Source organism: Puma concolor, chromosome C1 (assembly GCF_028749965.1).
Source record: "Puma concolor isolate L17-30 chromosome C1, mPumCon1.1.hap2, whole genome shotgun sequence".
In the NCBI taxonomy this organism is placed as follows: Eukaryota; Metazoa; Chordata; class Mammalia; order Carnivora; family Felidae; genus Puma; species Puma concolor.
Window position 1 is genome coordinate 188,503,067 of NC_141674.1, and position 23,021 is coordinate 188,526,087.

A 23,021-nucleotide genomic window follows, 5' to 3' on the forward strand; every position below is an offset into this window, starting at 1 on the left:
TAATATTCATGTTGTAAAATAACGCATTTCACTTACTATGTCTTATGTATCTTTTCATGTCAAATACAAAAAGATCTTTCTTATCCTTTTTAACATGTATAGTATCCATTATATGTATCATGATTAATTTAGCCAGTTTCATTTTTAAGTATTTTTCTAGTTTGAGGCCATTATAAAATTTTTTTTTTACTGCTTATTTATTTTTGGAAGGAAGAGAGAGAGACAGAGTGTGAGTAGGGGAGGGGCAGAGAGAGAGGGAGACACAGAATCTGAAGCAGGCTCCAGGCTCTAAGCTGTCAGCACAAAGCCCAACACAGGGCTCGAACTCATGAACTGCAAGATCATGACCTGAGCTGAAGTCAGATGCTTAACCAACTAAGCCACCCAGGTGCCCCAGTTTGAGGCCATTATAAACAGTTATTCAGTACATATTCTTGCATACTTGCTCTATTATTTCCTTAGGATAAACTTCTAGAAGCAAAATGTTGCTTTAAAGGATATCACCAGTTGTTCTTTAAACAGATTGTTTTTTTTTTAAGATTTTATTTTGTTTTAAGTATTCTCTACACCTGATGTGGGGCTTGAACTTACAACCCTGAGATGAAGAGTCACACACTCCACTGACTGAGCCAACCAGATGCCCCTTAAAACACTGTTTCAACTTACACACTTGAAAGGCCTCATTTCCCTCAAACCTTAAAAATACTGGCATTTTCTTTGCTTGTCTTTGCCATTCTCATTTTTGCAACAATCTTCTAAGGTAGATGTTGGTATGTTCACCTTAGGGATTAAAACCAAAACAAAAGAGCCTGAGACTTCAGCAGTAAACTTGCCTAAGATCACAGAACTCATCAGTGATGGTGCTAGGGTTTGAGCTAGCCCTTTATGGCTTCAAAACTGGTGGTTTCTCCACTTATCTGGGCTAATAAAGTCATTTTTACCTAATGATATTGACTTTAGGCTCATCTACATTTGCTAGGCTCACTGTCCTTATCTTGCAACTGCCATTTTATTTTATGATCTCTCAATATCACTGGACTAAGAAAACATGGCCATCTGTTGTACAAGTGGCTAATACAAGTACATTTTCCCTTCTCTGCAGTCTCTAAGGCTGTCCCCCTCTAGGCCTTATCCACCTTGTCCACATGGAAAAAAGCTACTGATATTGCTGGGTGGTGAGGTTATTGGATTCTCCCTATCAGTTTAAAAACTCATCAGTCACCTGGTCCTCGCCTGGAGAAAGGCAAGGGAGAGCCTTTTTTCCCCCTTTGCTATTTAAGCAGTTTTTCTATATAACCCCTGCCTGGCATGCAGACTTGTGTTTTCTTATCAGTTAGGTTCTTCAGTGTGAGGCTGAAACCTTGGGGCCAAGTAGAGCTGAAGAAAGAGGACACAGTAAGGGGAAGAAAATAGGGGAAGAGGACAGCTGAGATATAAAGAAACCCAGTCAGCATGGGAGTGTGCTTAGTTCTCCTTCAGCTTTGTAAATGGTTTCTCTCTCTCAACCCCCCCCCCCCCCCAGGAGAATCAGTGAAGACATCCATTCAGGAATCAGGAACATCTCTACCTCAGGTATGGAATAAATGATCTAATTTGGTATTGTATTGTTTGCACAGTATCTGTGGGGAACACTGGCTTCATTAAAATATCTATTAAGAATTCTCTGTGACAAGAATAGGATGCTGACAGTGTGAGAGTGCCTTTTTCTTGAGAGATCTCCTAAGGGGGAACCTTGGATAGAGCAAAGAAGTTGTTGTGGAAGTGGATTGCATTAGTGAACTCTGGAATGCAGGAAAATTCCAAAGTAGCACTTCTCTTCCCAGCTGAGTGATTGGTGAATATATAAGTAAGCAATGACACTGAACCTTGACTTGCTCTGGCTTTTTTTTTTTTTTTTTTTTTTAAAGGCTGAAACCTTGTCACCATAAGGAGGCAATAGAAGGCTTCCTTTTTTACTGGTTTGGAAAGATATCACTTGTATAACCTTAGGTTACTGTGGAAACAGATCCATCCTTTCAGCTTTAAATTGTCTTTATCCTGTGGCTCTAAGACGTGTGTAAAGGGACTGTAATTTTCATTAAAATTAAATAAAAACTGAAACAGCTTGTCTTAAACATATTGCCCAAATAGAGGAAAAATATGAAATTAATGGGAAATGTCAGCTGTGGTGACTTCAGGCTGTATCTATTGAATGGCTCACCTGGCAACAGGAAGTTTGAGGAAATCCAAAAGAAAATATGGTTTATGGGCGGGACCTATAGGAAGCAGAGCAATGTCTAGCGTTTTCAACAATTGCTGTTTTCCTTTCCAGCACATACAAGAGAGATATAGGATGCAGAGCAAGCCCCTGGGAATCTGCCTGATAATTGACTGCATTGGCAATGATACAGGTAGGTATGCATGCTGCAGATTAACTGATACCCCACAGTGAGGTCATGGCCCAGAAAAGCTGTATCCATCAGTGATCGTCACAAGCTGTTATAACAAACCACTGCCAAAATCTGTGGTTTCACATAGCAAGGGAAACTTTCTCACTCATGGCACAGCCTAGTATGAATTGGGCTGGAGCCAGCTTTGTTCCATGTGTCATTCAGTGGCTTCATCATCTGAAGCCTTGGGGTTTTCCACAGGATCCTCTGTATCTGGCTGGTGGATTGTGGGAAATCAAATAGCTATGTTCCGGTTAAGGAGATTATAGGGAATGTATTATACTGCTTTCTGGCCCTGCTGAAAACAGCTGAACAGTATCTAATTAATGCATATTTAGGGATTGGGTCCTGCCTGTGCTCATGAATTCCTTAGACCATGTTATCTATGGAATATCTTATCTTGTTCTCCACCCTGCTTTCAGCATCTGCTCTTTTGTAGTCTTAGGAGCACCTTGTTTTTTTGCATGCTTTCTATATGTTCTCGCTGGCAGTAGCCGCTGACATATTGCACAATGTTTTCCCTATAATGTAGGCCCAATAAATACAGGAGCTTGAGAGCAGCTCGGGGAGACTTCTCTTAGCCTCCCTTTCACCTGTCTTGACTTGTGGCGTCTTGAGTAATCCTTTCTGCCGTCCTTGGCTTTGCTGGACAAAACTGAAAGCTGAACCCACAATTGGTGACCCCGATGTGATAAGCTGAACCCACAACTGGGGACCCTGACATGATCCCACAGTGGATGAATGAAATTCGTGGAAGATCTCACAAGAGATTTTAGGGGCCAGTCCTGAGAAAGTGAAATGCATCATTTCCATCCACATTCCATTGGTCAAATGCACTCATGTGGCCCCACTTAACTGCAGTGGATAAGGAACTCAGTCTGGCTGCATGCCAGGAGGAAACTGGAAGGAGATCTGGGGAGCACATAGCATTGTCTCTGGCACAAAGGTGTAATTGGTGAAAGTTGGTGAGCTTCAGTCTGGCTTTTTCATGCTGGATGCTGTGGCAGAGAGGAGGCTGGGGATCCAGAGTGGGGTTTAAAATGGAAGGCTTGCTGGCTTCAGTGTTAGCAGATACCCCATCATTTCATATAGATAGACTATGAAAGCTCTTCTGGGGGACATTAAAAATTTTTTTTTTTCAACGTTTATTTATTTTTGGGACAGAGAGAGACAGAGCATGAACGGGGGAGGAGCAGAGAGAGAGGGAGACACAGAATCGGAAACAGGCTCCAGGCTCTGAGCCATCAGCCCAGAGCCTGATGCGGGGCTCGAACTCACGGACCGCGAGATCGTGACCTGGCTGAAGTCGGACGCTTAACCGACTGCGCCACCCAGGCGCCCCTTCTGGGGGACATTAAAAATGTCATAATGTGTGTTCACTTAGAGGCAGTGTGTCACTTGATTCTGGCACCCTGTACTTTGGTTGTTGGCCTGAGTCTGTACTACTTGTGTGTTCCTTGTTGTTCAATCTGAATTGATTCTCTTGCTCAATTGTTGCTGGATGTCTTACTCAAACTGAATCAATCACTGGTGGTGCATCAAAGAATGTAAGAAGAATCTCATTGTGAAACAATGTGCTTAATTATTTACCTCTTCCTTAGTTGATCATTACATTCCCACAGTTTTCCTGCTTTTCAAAATTCTTAGAATGAGTCAGACCTGTCTTTCAGGCTCACTTAAATGATACCAGGGTGAGTTTTATAGAAAGAGACTCTAAGAGAAGGTCAAGTCATCAAATATTAGGTTGAATTTCCCAGAATTTTAAGATATGATCTCATTTTCTCATGTTCTATTTTTGGTTTAATGTGAGAAATACCATCTCCTCAGCTATAGATGCGTGTCCTTTCCTTTTTAGCCATTAGTATCCATATAAGAATGAGAAAATATTTTCTCAATGAGTAACTTCCTGCTTTAAAAGAGTAATCATCTTCTACTTTCTATTATAGTCAGTTCTGTTTCATTCATTGGCAGAAAGTTCCCAACTGCACGATGTATGTTTGTTGTATGAAGATAATCATAAAGCTATGACCTGCTATGAATTGGTGGCTAAAACCCAGTGTCTATTTGCTTCCCTTGCTGAGTTATGGGCCTCTTGTGGGCAGGGACTGAATGTATATTTATGTTTTCCTGCATTATAGGAGCATGGTCAGAGTTGGGCCCTGGAATATGACTGCATGGGTTTGAATCGTGGCTCTGCCATGTCCTAAATTATAACCTTGGGCAATTTTCCTAGACTCTCCATGCCTCAGTTTCCCTTCTATAAAATGGATTAATAACAGGACCTCTCTCTTGGGGAAGTTGGGAGAAGTGAGTGAGTTCATACTTGTCAAGAGCTTAGAGCAGTGCCTGGCACCCTGTGAGCATATACTAAATGCTAGCTAACCTTGTTTTTTCATTTTGTTTGTTTCATTTTTGTTGCAAACCACTAAGCTAGAACTTTCTGTGGCTTTGTACATGGAGTCTGAGCCCAGACAAATGAGGAAACAGAGGACTGGGGGTCTGACACCTGCACTGGGGCTCAGGGACGAGTGGGGCAGGTTCCCATAGGCTGGGGCTAACTGGAATGGAGGGGAAATACCCAGGTGGGCAGTCCACTCCCACTAGTTATCAGTATGAATGGGCTTGACAGAGACAGAGAGTCTGAGTACAAAGGTTGGGGCCAGGGAGGGTAGGGGGTGGCAAGACCATAGGAGAGAAAGATGGGAGTGAGGATAACATTGGAGGTGGCTCCTGGGACAGTATCTCTGGCCTGAGGCATGTGCAGGTATTGACATAGGTGTGTTTGAACATTTGCTCCCTTGACTGAAGCTCTCCCTGCTTCTGGGGACAAAGCAAATAACTGATCTTGAGGCTACTAATACAAGCCCCTGGTGGCCGGGTGGCCAGTTGATAGTTGAGAAACAGGACACTTTTTACTCCCATGTGTGGTGGCTTTTATCATCTGAAGGGTCCTGAATCCATTTATATACCAGCACCAGCAGAGACTCAGAATAGCAGGAGAGTATCAATTGACTTGAAGTGGAAGGCAGTCTCCTCTCTCACACCCTCTCTCTAGGGCTCCAGCTCCTCGTTTTCCAATTCTCTCCTGGCACTTGTTCACTGAGGCCTGTAGGCCTGAAATCCTGCTTCAGTTGACAGTAATCCTAAATCCATGCAGCACACTTCATTTCTTCACCTCCATCTTGGCAGCATGGGAGGGGGGTGCTTCATCTGGAGAGATTAGGTGAGGTTTCCTTTGTCTCTTGCCTAGTTAACTTAATCATTTGGTTAATGTTGATTATTTGGGAGGAGTGCAGGAGTCTGGGAATAGACATTATTGCCAATTGAAACAAGGGCTCTGAGAGAAACTAACAGTGATATTGTGAGACTAACAGGGGTGGTGATGATGAGAGTGTAAGGTTTATTAAAAATCTGCTCTGTGCCAGGTATTTTGCTAATTCTCACTCAATCTTCATAAATAATACTGTAAGATGGGTACTATTATCCCCATTTTCAAGGTGAGCAAACAGAACACAGTGAACTGCCTTCCTTAACTCCCTAGTAACTGATAGAGCTGACATTTGAAAGCTTTACTCCAAAGCCTCTGATTTTAGCTACTTTGTTATAATGTAAGTTTCGTGAGGGTGGGGAGCTTGTCCATCTCTTTTGCTATGTGTCTGATATCTGGAACAGTGCCTGGCACATAGGAGCTCAATAAATATTTGTTGGCTAGATGAATGGAGGAATAAGGTCTGTTAGCTTCTGTGTTTCTAAAACCATTCCTTTGTATCTATAGAATTTAGTAGACTCTGCCCTGTCTTCCGAAAAAAAAAAAAAAAATCAGACTTTTATCCAAAGAGTATGCATGTCCTCTAAACATCTATAGGTTTATTTTTCCTTTATCCCATAAATGTTTATTGAGCACTTACTATGTGCAAAACACCATGCTTGGCCCTGTGTGAGACAAAGATGGAGTCCGGTGTTAGATCGGTCAGTCCAGTGTCACATTGTTTAACAAGGATAAAGTTATTTTTTGGTGGCTTGTCCTTGAGAAGAAACCTGATAGAGGTCAATTATCTTTTCTTGAAGAGAAAGCTAGGCCTCTGCTAGGTCCTGATTCTCAGTGCCCTGATGTAGCACCAGAATTCTGATCTTGTTGGGAATGGAGAGTTGAATGTCTCAAAATGCAGACGGATGGATCTGAGCTTTGACTTAAAGCTCTGGCTGGCTTTTAGGCTCCTGAATGGAAGGTGGTGTTTGCAGATTTTAAGAGGAAGGGTTTATTCCTCTGTCTTCTCCTTTGCTGTCTCTGAAAATCTTTATAAATCTTGTGTAAGTAAACTTCCTCTTCAAACAGAGCAACAGGAGTCATGAAAGCCAGACGTTAATAGTGGAAACGCTTTGTAGGTGGTGATTTGAGCTTTGCTGTCCTTGGGGTTGCCCAGTCCCCTTACCCCCTTTGCCCTCAATGGAATGAGTAACAACTCAGATCAGTAGCATTTTCCTGTACTAACAAATGTAGGAACATCTCAGCAAGGGGAAGTGGAGCAGTCACTGTGGCCTGTGCTTCTGAGCTATGAAGGCAAGTGGTAAATGGCAGTGGAGGCGGCTCAGAGGGAGCAGCCACCACATGCTGCCTGCCAGCTTGAGTGCCAAGGAAGTGGGGCTTCCCCTCCTTGCTATCATGGGATTAATATATTATTAAAGATAGCCTCCTCCTAGAGGCAAGAGACCAGGAAGTCTGTGGTGGCGTCCTTTTTTCTTCTGGACATTCTTACCTCTGAGAGCAGAGGTAAGCATACCTTCATTTGGAAACATAGTATCACAAATAAAATTCCCCTTTAAATCTAGGATATAAATAAGAATTATAGGTCCACAATCCCTAATTGGAGACCTTTGTATTTCAGGATTTGGAAGATCCAAGAGTTTAGAAAGATGACAAAGTATAGATGCTGTAATTCATGGAACACTCCAGGGGGGTCCAGCGCAGTACCCCATAATTGTATACGTTAGTATTTCTACAGCAAAATGAATGGATATTCACACTAAGGGGAATAAAGACTCTCAATAGCCTCTCATCAGTTCAGGAAAGGTTTTGCCACAAAATGAATCAGGGAAAAGAACTGAAGGTTTTCAGAGCTTTTGGGGCTTTGGCATTGTGGATAAGGAGTTGCAAATACGTGGAAGAGTAGAGTACTTTGAGGCTGCCTGAGGTACCACAGAAGCTTCTTTGACATGCAATACACAGGCTTATTATTGATATTGTTTTCTGCTATGAAAAGCTAGTCCAGAAGGAATTACTAGTAATCATTTGTACTTAAAAAGAAGACATTTAACAAATAGTTTATAATTTTGATGAATATAGATTGTCCAGCGAAACCCCTTGATTGGTCTATGGAAACAAATGAAAAGTCAGATTTATCCAAGGCTGCCTCTGCCACTCACTTCCTCACTCACTCACTCATTCTGTCTTTGTTCGTCATCATCCCCTATCTGGGGGACCTCCTATTTCACTTGTTCTTCCAGCTTAAATTGTACTTTTACCACAATCTCATCTCCAGGTGTCTCAGACTGCACTGACAGTCCCTTCTCTGACCGTGTGTTTTACCTAAAATCCCACTGTACGTGTGACATGTCAACCATTGTTTTGTGCATATTTATAAGCTTTGCTTCCCCAACTAGATTATAGGCTTCTTGAAGGACAGGTGCTTCAATCTGTATTTCACAGTGTATTTCTGCCACATAGGGAAGAGGAACTGTGTAAAACATGACTTTTGGGGTCAAAAGAATTTGAGAAATGGTGAATAATTTGTTCCTCCTTTGGGGATTTGCATACTGGCCTTAAAGGCTCTGAGCAGTCCTCCTGTAAAGAAACTTATTTAAGTCTTAACCAATGTTGCATCTCACATTTGTAGTTGATCTCAGAACTCCCCTTCTCACTAAGAATAGCCTGCCCAACTTGTATTCCATTTGTGAGTAATTAGAACTGGGCTGGGATGCCTGGGTGGCTCAGTCGGTTGAGCATCTGACTTCGGCTCAGGTCATGAACTCGCGGTTTGTGAGTTCGAGCCCCACATCAGGCTCTGTGCTGACAGCTCGGAGCCTGGAGCCTGCTTCAGATTCTGTGTCTCCCTCTCTCTCTGCCCCTCCCCTGCTCATGCTCTGTCTCTCTCTATCTCTCAAAAATAAATAAATGTTAAAAAAAAATTAAGAAAAGAAAGAACTGGGCTTATTCAAGGTGCTCACTACATAATGGTAAATAGACTGATGAAGGAAGTGCTCCTTCTTTCTTAGTTATTCCATACGTTTATTTAATGGACTTCTTTTCATAGGTTGTGTCAAGGTTAATGTGAACTCATTTTGTTTTATATATTTTTAATATTTTGTCTTATTTTATAGTATATATTTTTAAGATTTTATTTTTAAGTAATCTCTACACTCCAGATGGGGCTTGAATTCATGGCCCTAGATGAAGAGTTGCATGTGCTACCAACTGAACCAGCCAGGTGCCCAATGTGAACTCGTTTTTGATGAAAACAAATTATAAATGAATGGGGTCATGACTTTCGACTGTATTTCAGTTTTTGAATTTTATCTCAATAGCCCCCAAACATGTGAGTGGTGCTGACCCCTAGCCCTTGTCTGCTCACCATTTGGGGCAGTTGATTTCTCAAGAACAGTGGAAGTGTTACAGATACAGGGTTGGGTCAGTACTGGGGTTTCCAGGGTGGGTGGAAGGAGAAGTGGGACTTCTGCCGTCACTAAGGTTGTATTTCCCAAACTCAGCACCCAAGTTTTTCTTCCCCTATTTGAGGGACATGACAAGGCAGCTACTGTGAAAAATGGGACTAACCCAGTAGGTGGAGGAGCCAGAACTTAAACTCACATCTTGTGATTCCAAGACTGCTTCCTCTTTCCCTGTTCCCGTGCAGCTGCCTGCTCACTGCTATGTGACAGCCACTGCTCTAGCCAGAGCCTACAGGGAGCTCAGAAAAAGGAAAGAGATCTAAGGCACGGGACAGCCCTTGCTCTGTCCCTGACCCCTGCACACCAGCATGGAAAAAGAGACTATGGCTTTCTTTCTTTCTTTTTTTTTTTTTATTATGACATTTATTGTCAAATTGGTTTCCATATAACACCCAGTGCTCATCTCAACAGGTGCCCTCCTCAATACCCATCACCCACTTTCCCCTCCCTCCCACCCCCCATCAACCCTCAGTTTATTCTCAGCTTTTAAGAGTCTCTTATGATTTGGCTCCCTCCCTCTCTAACTTTTTTTTTCCTTCCCCTCCCCCATGGTCTTCTGTTAAGTCTCTCAGGATCCATCTATATAAGAGTGAAAACATATGGTATCTGTCTTTCTCTGTATGACTTATTTCACTTAGCATCACACTCTCCAGTTCCATCCATGTTGCTACAAAGGGCCATATTTCATTCTTTCTCATTGCCAAGTAGTATTCCATTGTGTATATAAACCACAATTTCTTTGTCCATTCATCAGTTGATGAACATTTAGGCTCTTTCCATCATTTGGCTATTGTTGAAAGTGCTGCTATAAACATTGGAGTACAAGTGCTCCTATGCATCAGGACTCCTGTATCCCTTAGGTAAATTCCTAGCAGTGTTATTGGTGGGTCATAGGGTAGATCTATTTTAAATTTTGGGGGGAACCTCCACACTGTTTTCCAGAGTGGCTGCACCAGTTTGCATTCCCACCAACAGTGCAAGAGGGTTCCCGTTTCTCCACATCCTCTCCAGCATCTATGAGACTATGGCTTTCTTTCAAGGACTTTGATAAGGGAGGAAATCTTTACAGTGAAGATTGGGTTTTGAGGGAAGTGAGTCAGTCTAAGTAAACAAGAGCTTTGAGTCTGGTTTTCCCTGTTTGCTTCTGCCCCCTGGAGGAAAGAATACTCCATGACCTGTGAGTCCTCAATAGACGACTGGAATAAAACAGTAGTGATGGAACTGGGTTCCTAGTCTGGATTCTCACATTGTTCAGCCCTGTGTTCCAACCTGAGCGCAGTACTGGGTATGGAAAGCTTGCCTACATCAGCTGAGGTGAAGGCCAGGGGGCAGTGCTGGTGGACTTTTTCTACCACAGTGAGATCCTGTGGGGATGAGTGAGCTATTTCATAGGTTATCGGCAACCTGTGTATCATGTCCTTCATTTCCATCACAATATTTATTTATCATAGGGTTTTTTTTTTTTTAACGTTTATTTATTTTTGGGACAGAGAGAGACAGAGCATGAACGGGGGAGGAGCAGAGAGACAGGGAGACACAGAATCGGAAACAGGCTCCAGGCTCTGAGCCATCAGCCCAGAGCCCGACGCGGGGCTCGAACTCACGGACTGCAAGATCGTGACCTGGCTGAAGTCGGACGCTTAACCGACTGCGCCACCCAGGCGCCCCTATTTATCATAGGGTTTTAAGGAGATTAGCACCTCCCTTATATCTCTCCATTATAGTTTTGGTTTTTTTTACCCTTATCTGTAGGCCAGACATACAAGTACATAGCCTAACTACATCTTTAATTAATGGTTATTATCATTTCCTGACTTACCTGGTGAATTATGTATCAAATAATGTATTATTATCAAATAATAATCACTCCAAATTTAGTGGCTTAAAACAACAATATTCATTTATTTATATATCTCTCACAGTTTTTGTGGAGCAGGAGTTTAGGGGTAGCTTAGCTGGGTTGCTCGGGCCTAGAGTCTCTTGGTAGATGGTGGTCAGATTTCAGCTGGGGTCATCCCAAGGCTTGATTGGGATTGGAGAATCCTCCCAGGTGGTTCCCTCCTGTGGCTGGGAAGTTGGTGCAGCCCTTATTTCTTCATGTGGGCTTCTTCACGGAACTGCTTGAGTGTTCTAATGACAGGTTAGTTGGCTTCCTCCAGAGTGAGCTGTTCAAAAGAGGGAAAGAGCCAGGTAGAAATTGCATTTTTTTATGATCTAGGTTTGGAAGTCATATAGTATCCCTTTAGCCACAGTCACTAGAAATAAGTTACCAAGTGTGGCCCACATTCAAGGGGAGGGTAATTACACTCTTTTTAAGGAAGGAGTGTCAAAAAATTTGTGGACACATTTAAAACTGCCATATCTGGTAGATGTGGGGCCACAATTAAACCCAGCTCTCCTGAGTGGAAAGTCCCACTAGACCCAATGTGAACATATCCAGGTACCACAGGCTGGGTGAATTAAACTCAGAGCACCCAAGCCAGCTTTTATTTGCCTGGTGGCTAGTTATTCCAGTTTTTTGTTTACTCAAGGCTACATTTCTTTTCTTACCTTTCTCTCCCTATTTCCTGCTGAGAAGCCAGAAGACAAAATGTGATAGCTAACTTTCACTTTTGTAGTTTATTAGTGTTGGTAAAATTTTCAGGGCAAGAAGGTTGAAACTATTGGTTGAAGCTGTGAGTCTCTGAATTATTTGTGACTATTCAGACTTCATATTGTTCCCATTTAATATAGAGAGTTGAGAATTTGTGGAAAACTGTTATATGGTGATTTCAGGGGAATGACTTACATCCCCTTTCTGTGATGCCTACACTGGTATGAGATGGGGGCTTTTTTCCTTGGTAGAAGTTTTATCTGTTCTAATTACTGTTATGTTGTTTGGTTTGGGGTGAATGCAGTGGTAGACTTCTGGAAGACCACACCCCAGGGGACGAAGAGAGGTGGGTACACAGTCATGAGACATGGAAAGAAATCCCAAAAAGTTGGCTAAGAGTAAAGGTAACTATGTGAATTGGGAGACGTCTGTTTAGCTTAGGGCAGAACAGTTTTTCTGCTCTGCAGATGAACTAAGAAGTGGAGGCATCCTTCAGACAAGGAACAGAAACTTAATGGGTGGCTCAAAAGGATGTGGCATTTCTTAATGAGGAAGAGAAAGATGTCTCTCTTCGCTGTTAGAAAGATATAAAAAATAAAGAGACTGTATTTATTTTTCTGATGAGGGCAAACTGAGCAGATGGGAAAGAAATGGACTGGGCAAGATTTCTACGGTTCCAAGGCTATAGAAACTTCAAAAAGATGGATAAAATATATACATATTTTAGAGGTAATAGGAACTCATTTCTCTTGAACACCAGGAGCTTTATATGTATTACCTCATTTAATCCTCATAGCATGCTCACAGGATAGGTATCATCACTTCCATTTAAAGCTAAGGAGACCCACTTCTTTAAGGTCATGCCACCATCATGTGGTAAGGTCAGTGGAAGAAGGCAGCCTTGTCTGACATAAAGTCTGACTTTTCCACTGCCTTACACTGCTTCTTCAGGCAAAGTCAATCCAGGATTCCCGGAAACTGGGAGAAGAATCTTTTCTTTTTTAATACGAAATTTATTGTCAAATTGGTTTCCATACAATACCCAGTGCTCATCCCAACAGGTGCCCTCCTCAATACCCATCCCCACTTTCCACTCCCTAACACCCCCCATCAACCCTCAGATTGTTCTCAGTTTTTAAGAGTCTCTTATGGTTTGGCTCCCTCGCTCTCTAACTTTTTTTTTTCCTTCCCCTCCCCCATGGTCTTCTGTTAAGTCTCTCAGGATCCATCTACATAAGAGTGAAAACATATGGTATCTGTCTTTCTCTGTATGACTTATTTCACTTAGCATCACACTCTCCAGTTCCATCCATGTCACTACAAAAGGCCATATTTCATTCTTTCTCATTGCCACATAGTATTCCATTGTGTATATAAACCACAATTTCTTTATCCATTCATCAGTTGATGAACATTTAGGCTCTTTCCATCATTTGGCTATTGCTGAAAGTGCTGCTATAAACATTGGGGTACAAGTGCCCCTATGCATCAGGACTCCTGTATCCCTTAGGTAAATTCCTAGCAGTGTTATTGGTGGGTCATAGGGTAGATCTATTTTAAATTTTTTGGGGAACCTCCACACTGTTTTCCAGAGTGGCTGCACCAGTTTGCATTCCCACCAACAGTGCAAGAGGGTTCCCGTTTCTCCACATCCTCTCCAGCATCTATAGTCTCCTGATTTGTTCATTTTAGCCACTCTGACTGACATGAGGTGGTATCTGAGTGTGGTTTTGATTTGTATTTCCCTGATGAGGAGCGACGTTGAGCATCTTTTCATGTGCCTGTTGGCCATCTGGTAGTCTTCTTTAGACAAGTGTCTATTCATGTTTTGTGCCCAATTCTTCACTGGATTATTTGTTTTTCGGGTGTGGAGTTTGGTGAGTTCTTTATAGATTTTGGATACTAGCCCTTTGTCCGATATGTCATTTGCAAATATCTTTTCCCATTCTGTTGGTTGCCTTTTAGTTTTGTTGATTGTTTCCTTTGCAGTGAAGAAACTTTTTATCTTGATGAGGTCCCAATAGTTCATTTTTGCTTTTAATTCCCTTGCCTTTGGAGATGTGTCAAGTAAGAAATTGCTGCGGCTGAGGTCAGAGAGGTCTTTTCCTGCTTTCTCCTCTAGGGTTTAGATGGTTTCCTGTCTCACATTCAGGTCCTTTATCCATTTTGAGTTTATTTTTGTGAATGGTGTGAGAAAGTGGTCTAGTTTCATCCTTCTGCATGTTGCTGTCCAGTTCTCCCAGCACCATTTGTTAAAGAGACTTTTTTCCATTGGGTATTCTTTCCTGCTTTGTCAAAGATTAGTTGGACATACTTTTGTGGGTCAGTTCTGGAGTCTCTATTCTATTCCATTGGTCTTTGTGTCTGTTTTTGTGCCAATACCATACTGTCTTAATGATTACAGCTTTGTAGTAGAGGCAAAAGTCTGGGATTGTGATGCCTCCTGCTTTGGTCTTCTTCTTCAAAATTACTTTGGCTATTCGGGGCCTTTTGAGGTTCCATATGAATTTTAGGATTGCTTCTCTAGCTTTAAGAAGAATGTTGGTGCAATTTTGATTGAGATGGCATTGAATGTGTAGATTGCTTTGGGTAGAATTGACATTTTAACAATATTTATTCTTCCAATCCATGAGCACGGAATGTTTTTCCATTTCTTTGTATCTTCTTCAATTTCCTTCATAAGCTTTCTATAGTTTTCAGCATACAGGTCTTTTACATCTTTGGTTAGGTTTATTCCTAGGTATTTTATGATCCTTGGTGCAATTGTGAATGGGATCAGTTTCTTTATTTGTCTTTCTGTTGCTTCATTATTAGTGTATAAGAATGTAATTGATTTCTGTACATTGATTTTGTATCCTGCGACTTGGCTGAATTCATGTATCAGTTCTAGCAGACTTTTTGTGGAGTCTTTCGGGTTTTCCATGTATAGTATCATGTCATCTGCAAAAAGTGAAAGCTTAACTTCATCTTTGCCAATTTTGATGCCTTTGATTTCCTTTTGTTGTCTGATTGCTGATGCTAGAACTTTCAACACACTTTTAAACAACAGCGGTGAGAGGGGACATCCCTGTCGTGTTCCTGATCTCAGGGGGAAAGCTCTCAGTTTTTCCCCATTGAGGATGATGTTAGCTGTGTGCTTTTCATAAATGGCTTTTATGATGTTTAAGTATGTTCCTTCTATCCCGACTTTCTTCAGGGTTTTTATTTAGAAAGGATGTTGAATTTTGTCAAATGCTTTTTCTGCGTCGATTGACAGGATCATATGGTTCTTATCTTTTTCTTATTAATGTGATGTATCACATTGATTGATTTGCGAATGTTGAACCAGCCCTGCAGCCCAGGGGAATGAATCCCACTTGATCATGGTGAATAATTCTTTTTATATGCTGTTGAATTTGATTTGCTAGTATCTTGTTGAGAATTTTTGCATCCATAGTCATCAGGTATATTGGCCTGTAGTTCTCTTTTTTTACTGGGTCTCTGTATGGTTTAGGAATCAAAGTAATGCTGGCTTCATAGAATGAGTCTGGAAGTTTTCCTTCCCTTTCTATTTTTTGGAACAGCTTGAGAAGGATAGGTATTATCTCTGTTTTAAATGTCTGGTAGAATTCCCCAGGGAAGCCATCTGGTCCTGGACTCTTATTTGTTGGGAGATTTTTGATAACTGATTCAATTTCCTCGCTGGTTATGGGTCTGTTCAAGCTTTCTATTTCCTCCTGATTGAGTTTTGGAAGTGTGTGGTTGCTTAGGAATTTGTCCATTTCTTCCAGCTTGTCCAGTTTGTTGGCATATAATTTTTTTATAATATTCCCTGATAATTGCTTGTATTTCTGAGGGATTGGTTGTAATAATTCCATTTTCATTCATGATTTTGTCTATTTGGGTCATCTCCCTTTTCTTTTTGAGAAGCCTGGCTAGAGGTTTATCAATTTTGTTTATTTTTTCAAAAAACCAGCTCTTCGTTTCATTGATCTGCTCTACAGTTTTTTTAGAATCTATATTGTTTATTTCTGCTCTGATCTTTATTATTTCTCTTCTTCTGCTGGGTTTGGGGTGTCTTTGCTGTTCTGCTTCTGTTTCCTTTAGGTGTGCTGTTAGATTTTGTATTTGGGATTTTTCTTGTTTCTTGAGATTGGGAGAAGAATCTTTGAGGGCAATGAAGGGAATCTTGGCTAAGGACTCCCACTGCTCAGTTAGAGGTTACACTGGGAGGCAGGTCTAAGAGGAACTGGGGAGTCTGGAAATGGTCACAACTTAGATGTAGCTGTGGGCCTCTGTATCAGCCCACAGCCCATGGGAAGGTGGGAACTCGTGACCCGTGCCATCATTTTTTTTTTTTTAATTTTTTTTTTTAACGTTTATTTATTTTTGGGACAGAGAGAGACAGAGCATGAACGGGGGAGGGGCAGAGAGACAGGGAGACACAGAATCGGAAACAGGCTCCAGGCTCTGAGCCATCAGCCCAGAGCCTGATGCGGGGCTCGAACTCACGGACCGTGAGATTGTGACCTGGCTGAAGTCGGACGCTTAACCGACTGCGCCACCCAGGCGCCCCCCCGTGCCATCATTTTTGATCTAGATTTGGATCTGTGCTCTGCAAATGCATCCATTGCTACATACTTGGGTGTTATTTTAAGAAAGAGCCTTTTGAAAAATCCCCAACTTTGTTTTGAAGAGAAAAAGTTTTGTACCCCACCTTGGTTGCATCAGACTAGAAGTGGGCCCAGTCTGTGCCCGTGACCAGATGTGATAGTAGCTTCAGGCAGGGGAACAGATCATAATAGGGGACAGATTGTAAGTGAGAACCGGGGACATGAATGTCGTGTGTTTCAGGTTGATTCTCTCCTGACCCATGCTCAGGTCCTTCACAACCTCAAAATATGGCATAAGAGCAGAAATGGAGAAGTAGCGGAGATCAGACTGTGCTTAGGACTGCTACCCAGTACCTCTTAAACTTTTCTAACCTTAGTGTTGTTTTCCATGTGTGTTTATTTTATCCAGAGTTTCTTCGGGACACTTTTACTTCCTTGGGCTATGAAGTCCAGTATTTTTTGTACCTGCATGTGGAGAGTATAATCCAGATTCTTCGCCAAGTTGCCTGCATGCCCCAACACCAAGACTACGACAGCTTTGTGTGTGTCCTGGTGAGCCGAGGTGGCTCCCACAGCGTGTTTGGCGTGGATCAGACACAGCCAGGGTTCCCTTTGGATCAGATCAGGAGGATGTTCATGGGAGATGCATGCCCTTCTCTCTTAGGGAAGCCAAAGCTCTTTTTTATTCAGAACTATGTGGTGTCAGAGGGCCAACTGGACAGCAGCAGCTTCCTGGAGGTGGATGGGCCAGCAGTGAACAATGTGGAGTCCAAGGCCAGGCAGCCTGCGCCCTGTACCATCCACCGAGAAGCTGACTTCCTCTGGAGCCTGTGCACAGCAGACGTGTCCCTGTTGGAACGGTCCTCCAGCTCACCGTCATTGTACCTGAAGTGCCTTTCCCAGAAACTGTGGCAAGAAAGGTGAGCCACTCAGGCCGTGGCCCATGCCCAGACCACTTGTTTGTTTTCTTGCTGCCAAGATGGAGAGATGGAGATTACCACTGTGCCATATTTGATGCCCTTCTCTTCAGGGAGAAAAGGATTTTTCATTCCTTGTTGGGGTTGCCTTGGGAAGGATGCACATTTTATGACCTGCCTTTGTGCTTCAGGAGGTCACTTGTTAGTCAGCTTGTAGTTTGGATATTGTTCTTCAAAATAAAGAAATTTTTAATTTTTTTTTTTAATTACAAAAGCAGTACATACTCCTTATTTGAAAAAAAAACAATGAAATATAAATGCTTAAAGCAGAACATAACCAATAGTTATAATCCTGCTTATTAGAACCAATCTCTGTTAGCCAAGTCTTGGTGTATTGCCTTCCAGATCTTTTTCGATACCCACACAATCGTATATAAATATGTTTTTTAAACCAAAATGAAATCGCTATCTGCTATTACTTTGTAGCCTGCTTCTACTTGGTGTAACACTATATCACATACAGTTTTACATGTCACTAGTTACATTTCTAAGCATCATTTTAAACTTTTAAAAAATGTTTATTTTTGAGAGAGAGACAGAGAGAGAGAGAGAGAGAGCATGAGCAGGGGAGGGACAGAGAGAGAGGGAGACGCAGAATCTGAAGCAGTTTCCAGGCTCTGAGCTGTCAGAACAGAGCCCAACACAGGGCTTGAAGTCACAAACCATGAGATCATGACCTGAGCCGAAGTCAGACACTTAACTGAGTCACCCAGGTGCCCCTGTAAGCATCATTTTAATGTCTGTGGAACCATCCACAATATGATTATGGCATAAGTTACTTGACCAATTTTCAGGCGTTGGAAGGTGTTTCGCTTTCATAAAAAAAAGTTTTCGATATCTTTGTAGTTCAGTGTTTGTGCTTATATTTACCGTTTTCTTGAGGAAAATACCCAGAAGAAGAATTACTATGTCCAACAACATGCATTTTTAAAGGTTTGGATGCATTTTATCAGATTGTCGTCTCGGACAGTTAAACCTGCTTTGCATGAGAACACCCATGTCCCCGAGCTCTGCCCGACACTGCATTTTTTTTTATTTCCCCATTTTGACAGTTTGATAGGTGAAAAATGGTACCTGACTCTTCAGGTTTGCAAGTCTTTGTTACACAGACATTTCTGATGTTTATTGGCAAGAATACTTTTCTAAGGGAAACCTTGGTGATCTGGTTTTCATTAAGCTGAATGAAGACCCACTATACTTCCATGTAAGATTAACAGTCCTTTTTCAGCTGTTCCCTCCTTACAGTTTAGAATCATGTTCCTGGGGCGCCTGGGTGGCGCAGTCGGTTAAGCGTCCGACTTCAGCCAGGTCACGATCTCGCGGTCCGTGAGTTCGAGCCCCGCGTCAGGCTCTGGGCTGATGGCTCAGAGCCTGGAGCCTGCTTCCGATTCTGTGTCTCCCTCTCTCTCTGCCCCTCCCCCGTTCATGCTCTGTCTCTCTCTGTCCCAAAAATAAATAAACGTTGAAAAAAAAAAAAGTTTAGAATCATGTTCCTGAGCCATGTGTGAAATGCATTCTGTTGTATCTCTGGGGACCTCAGGAATACATCTCATCGCCTGTGACTCCCCAGCCCCCTCAGTAGTGGCTCAGCAGCAAGGAGTAGGCGGTAGTAGGGATGACTCAGCCTTCCAAGGTAGACACTTCGTGGACCAGCAGTATCCATGGTCTTTTACATCTGTCCTCCATTTGCATAGATGGTCCAGCTAGGTTATCATCTGACTGGAGTGTCCCCAGAATATGACTCGGTTGCCTCTTGGGTGAGGGTCATGGGGCCAGAGTGTTGCAGGCTGGTGTGGATCACTCACCAAGCAGCTTGTAGAGCATTTAGAAAGGAACAATTTCAAGCACTTTCACATCTGTTGCCTCATTTCACCCAAATGACAATCTGTCTCCTCTGTGATATTTGCATGGCATTAATTTTTGCCTTTCTCGTTCCCTCCAGAAGACGCCCACTCTTGGAACTCCACATTGAACTCAACAGCAGTGTGTATGATTGGAACAGCAAAGTGTCTGCTAAGGAGAGGTACTACGTCTGGCTGCAGCACACTCTGAGAAAGAAACTCATCCTCTCTTGCAAATGAAAAGCCAAAAGACTTTCTTAGCTCTGCAGTCTCCATCACTAGCCCCAAGTAGTTTTCAAGCAAATGTATGTGTCACGTGGGTAAGATGGGGTCCTGTTATGGGCTGAAATGACCCTCTGTGAGGAATGTTATCAGGAAGGGGTGTTTCAGCTAAAGCTTCTGGGTTGAAGGCTTTGGCCTCTGTTGCTGAAAGCTTGTCAAAACAGTGTTAGAAAGGAAATAGCTTTGAAACTTTATTATTATTTTTTTAATGTTTATTTATATTTGAGAGAGAGAGAGAGAGAGACAGTGTGTGAATGGGGGAGGGGTACAGAGAAACAGAGACAGAATCTGAAGCAGGCTCTAGGCTCTGAGCTGTCACCACAGAGCCCAATGCAGTGCTCGAACTCACACGCTGTGAGAGAGATCATGATCTGAGCTGAAGTTGAATGGTTAACCAACTGAGCCACCCAGGCACCCTGGCTTTGAAACTTTAAAAAGCAAGTACTGGTTGAATTGGGTGACTCATGATTGTGTTGCCTTCCCTCGTGCAATCAAGTAAACCGGAGCCATGGAGATAAGGTTGCAGTAACACAGTTAACTAGCCTGTGTGTATCCATGCTCCAAGAAGAAAAGTAAAATAAAAAACCAAAACAATGAGGGACACCTGGATGGCTCAATTGGTTGAGAATCCCACTCTTGATTTTGGCCCAGGTCATGATCCAGGGTTGTGGGATCAAGCCCTGCAACACACGCTGAGCGTGGAGCCTTCTTAAGATTCTCTCTTTCTGACAGGCGCCTTGTTGGCTCAGTCGGTTAAGTGTCCGACCTCGGCTCAGGTCATGGTCTCACTGTTCATGGGTTTGAGCCCTGTGTCAAGCTCTGTGCTAACAGTTCAGAGCCTGGAGCCTCCTTCAGATTCTGTGTCTCCCTCTTTCTCTGCCCTTCCCACATTCATGCTCTGTCTCTCAAAAATGAATAAATGTTAAAAAAAAAAAAAAGATTCTCTCTTTCTGAGTATCCAATGGAAAAGACAGTGTCTTTAGCAAATGGTGCTGGGAGAACTGGACAGCAATATGCAGAAGAATGAATATGGACCACTTTCTTACACCATACACAAAAATAAATTCAAAATGGATGAAAGACCTAAATGTGACGCAGGAAACCATCAAAATTCTAGAGGAGAAAACAGCCAACAACCTCTACGACCTCGGCCGCAGCAACTTCTTACACAACACGTCTCTGAAGGCAAGGGAAATAAAGGCAAAAATGAACAACTGGGACCTCATCATGATAAAAAGCTTCTACACAGCAAAGGAAACAACAAAACTAAAAGGCAGCCAATGGAATGGGAGAAGATATTTGCAAATGACATATCAGAGAAAGGGCTAGTATCCAAAATATAAAAAGAACTTAACAAACTCAGCACCCAAAAAACAAATATTCCAGTGAAGAAATGGGCAGAAGACATGAATAGATATTTTTCCAAAGAAGACATCCAGATGTCTAACAGATACATGAAGAGATGCTCAAAATCACTCATCATCAGGGAAATACAAATCAAAACCACATTGAGATACCATCTCACACAGGTCAGAGTGGCTAAAATTAGTATCAACAGATGTTGGCGAGGATGTGGAGAAAGGGGAGCCCTCTTGTACTGTCGGTGGGAATGCAAACTGGTGCAGCCACTCTGGAAAACAGTGTGGAGTTTCCTCAAAAAATTAAAAATAGAATTACCCTACTACCCAACAATAGTACTACTAGGAATTTATCCAAAGGATACGGGAGTGCTGTTTCATAGGGACATATGTACCCCAATGTTTATAGCAACAGTATCAACAAATTATGGAAAGAGCCCAAATGTCCCTCAACTGATGAATGGATAAGGAAGATGTGGATGGATGGATATATGGATAATGGAATTATGTGTAATGGAATACTACTTGGTGATGAAAAAAATGAAATCTTGCCATTTGCAGCAGCATGGACGAAACTGGAGGGTATTATGCTAAGTGAAATAAGTCAGTCAGAGAAAGTCAGATATGTGATTTCACTCATATGTGGAATTTGAGAAACTTAACAGAAGACCATAGGGGAAGGGAAGGAAAAATAAGTTACAAACAGAGAGGGATGCAAACCATAAGAGACTCTTAAATACAGAGAACAAACTGAAAGTTGAAGGGGGTAGGAAGTTGAGAGGGCAGGGAAAATGGGAGATGGGCATTGAGGACAGATCTTGTTGGGATGAGCACTGGCTGTTGTATGTTCTTACATTAGATGAGGAATCTAATCTTGAATACACTGTATGTTAGCTAACTTGACAATAAATTATTAAAATAAAAAAATTAAAATAAAATAATTCTCCAAAAAAAAGATTCTCTCTTTCTCTCCCTCTCCCCTCTCCCCTGCTTATGTACTCTCTCTCTCTCTCTCGCTCTCTGTCTCTCTGTCAAACAAAAACAAAAACAATGAAATGTAACAAACACTTAAAATCTTACCTACCACATACAACCACAGTTAACTTGCAAATTTATTTTCTGTGTACAAGATTCGGATGTTAAATCAGGGGGGCTGTTTTTCTCTGTTCAGGCTACTATGACAAAGTGCCAGAGACTGGAAGGCTTAAAGAAACACTTATTTCTCACAGTTCTAGAGACTGGGAAGTCCAAGATCAAGGTGCTGACACATCTGGTGTCTAGTGAGAACCTGCTTGTGTGTCTGCTAATGACCATCTTCTCATGGTGCCCTCACATGTCAAAGAGCAGAGACAGGAAGCAAACTGTCTGTGATAGCTCTACCTTCATGACCTAGTCACCCCAAACACCCTGCCTCCTAATATCATCACACTGAGGCTTAGGGTTTCAACCTATGAATTTGGTGAGGGACACAAACATTCAGACAATAGCAGTGGCTTTATAATTTGAGATTACTTGTCTGTCTAGAACTCAAGTGACACTTTACAGCAAATAATTTTCTCTCGCAGATTTGATGACATGACCTAAAAAGAGATCATTATTTAAAAATATCATTTAAGGGGTGCCTGGGTGGCTTAGTCAGTTAAGTGTTTGACTTCGGCTCAGGTCATGATTTTGCGGTTCATGAGTTTGAGCCCCACCTTGGGCTCTGTGCTGACAGCTCACAGCCTGGAGTCTACTTCAGATTCTGCGTTTCCCTCTCTCTCTGCCCTTCCCCTATGCATTCTCTCTCTCTCTCTCTCAAAAATAAACATTAAAAAATTTAAAATATTTAAAGTTTTTATTTATCTATCTATTTATCTATCTATTTATTTATTTATAAGTTTATTTATTCTGAGAGAGAGAGAGAGAGAGAGCGCAAAAGCTGGGGAGGGAAAGAGAGAGAGGGAGACAAAGAGAATCCCAAGCAGGTTCCACACTGTCAGAGAGCGAGCCCACACAGGGCTCGAACTCATGAAATGTGAGATGATGACCTGAGCTGAAATCAAGAGTCAGATGCTTAACCAACTGAGCTACCCAGGCACCCCTCATTTAAAATTTAAAAAAATATATATTTATTTTTATATTTTTTGACTTGGTTTTAAATGGTGTGTATTTCTTATGTGCATATTTGTGTGTGTTTTGCTGTGACCAATCAGCAAGACTGAAAAGCATGAAAGGAGTATT

General features: G+C 42.1%; 1 protein-coding gene across 9 annotated transcripts in view; it reads left to right on the forward strand.

Annotated features, from left to right (window-relative positions):
• CFLAR (CASP8 and FADD like apoptosis regulator) overlaps positions 1-21,827 on the forward strand; it is an 83,868-nt gene extending 62,041 nt beyond the window's left edge. For all 9 annotated transcript variants that reach the window (XM_086719255.1, XM_086719261.1, XM_086719258.1 and 6 more), the window contains 4 exons: positions 1,523-1,572; positions 2,312-2,390; positions 16,750-17,260; positions 19,260-21,827. In XM_086719255.1, coding sequence (XP_086575381.1) covers positions 1,523-1,572; positions 2,312-2,390; positions 16,750-17,260; positions 19,260-19,398 — 779 coding nt within the window. In that variant the 3' untranslated portion in view covers positions 19,399-21,827. The remainder of the gene's footprint in view (positions 1-1,522; positions 1,573-2,311; positions 2,391-16,749; positions 17,261-19,259) is intronic.
• The last annotated feature ends 1,194 nt before the right edge of the window (positions 21,828-23,021 follow it).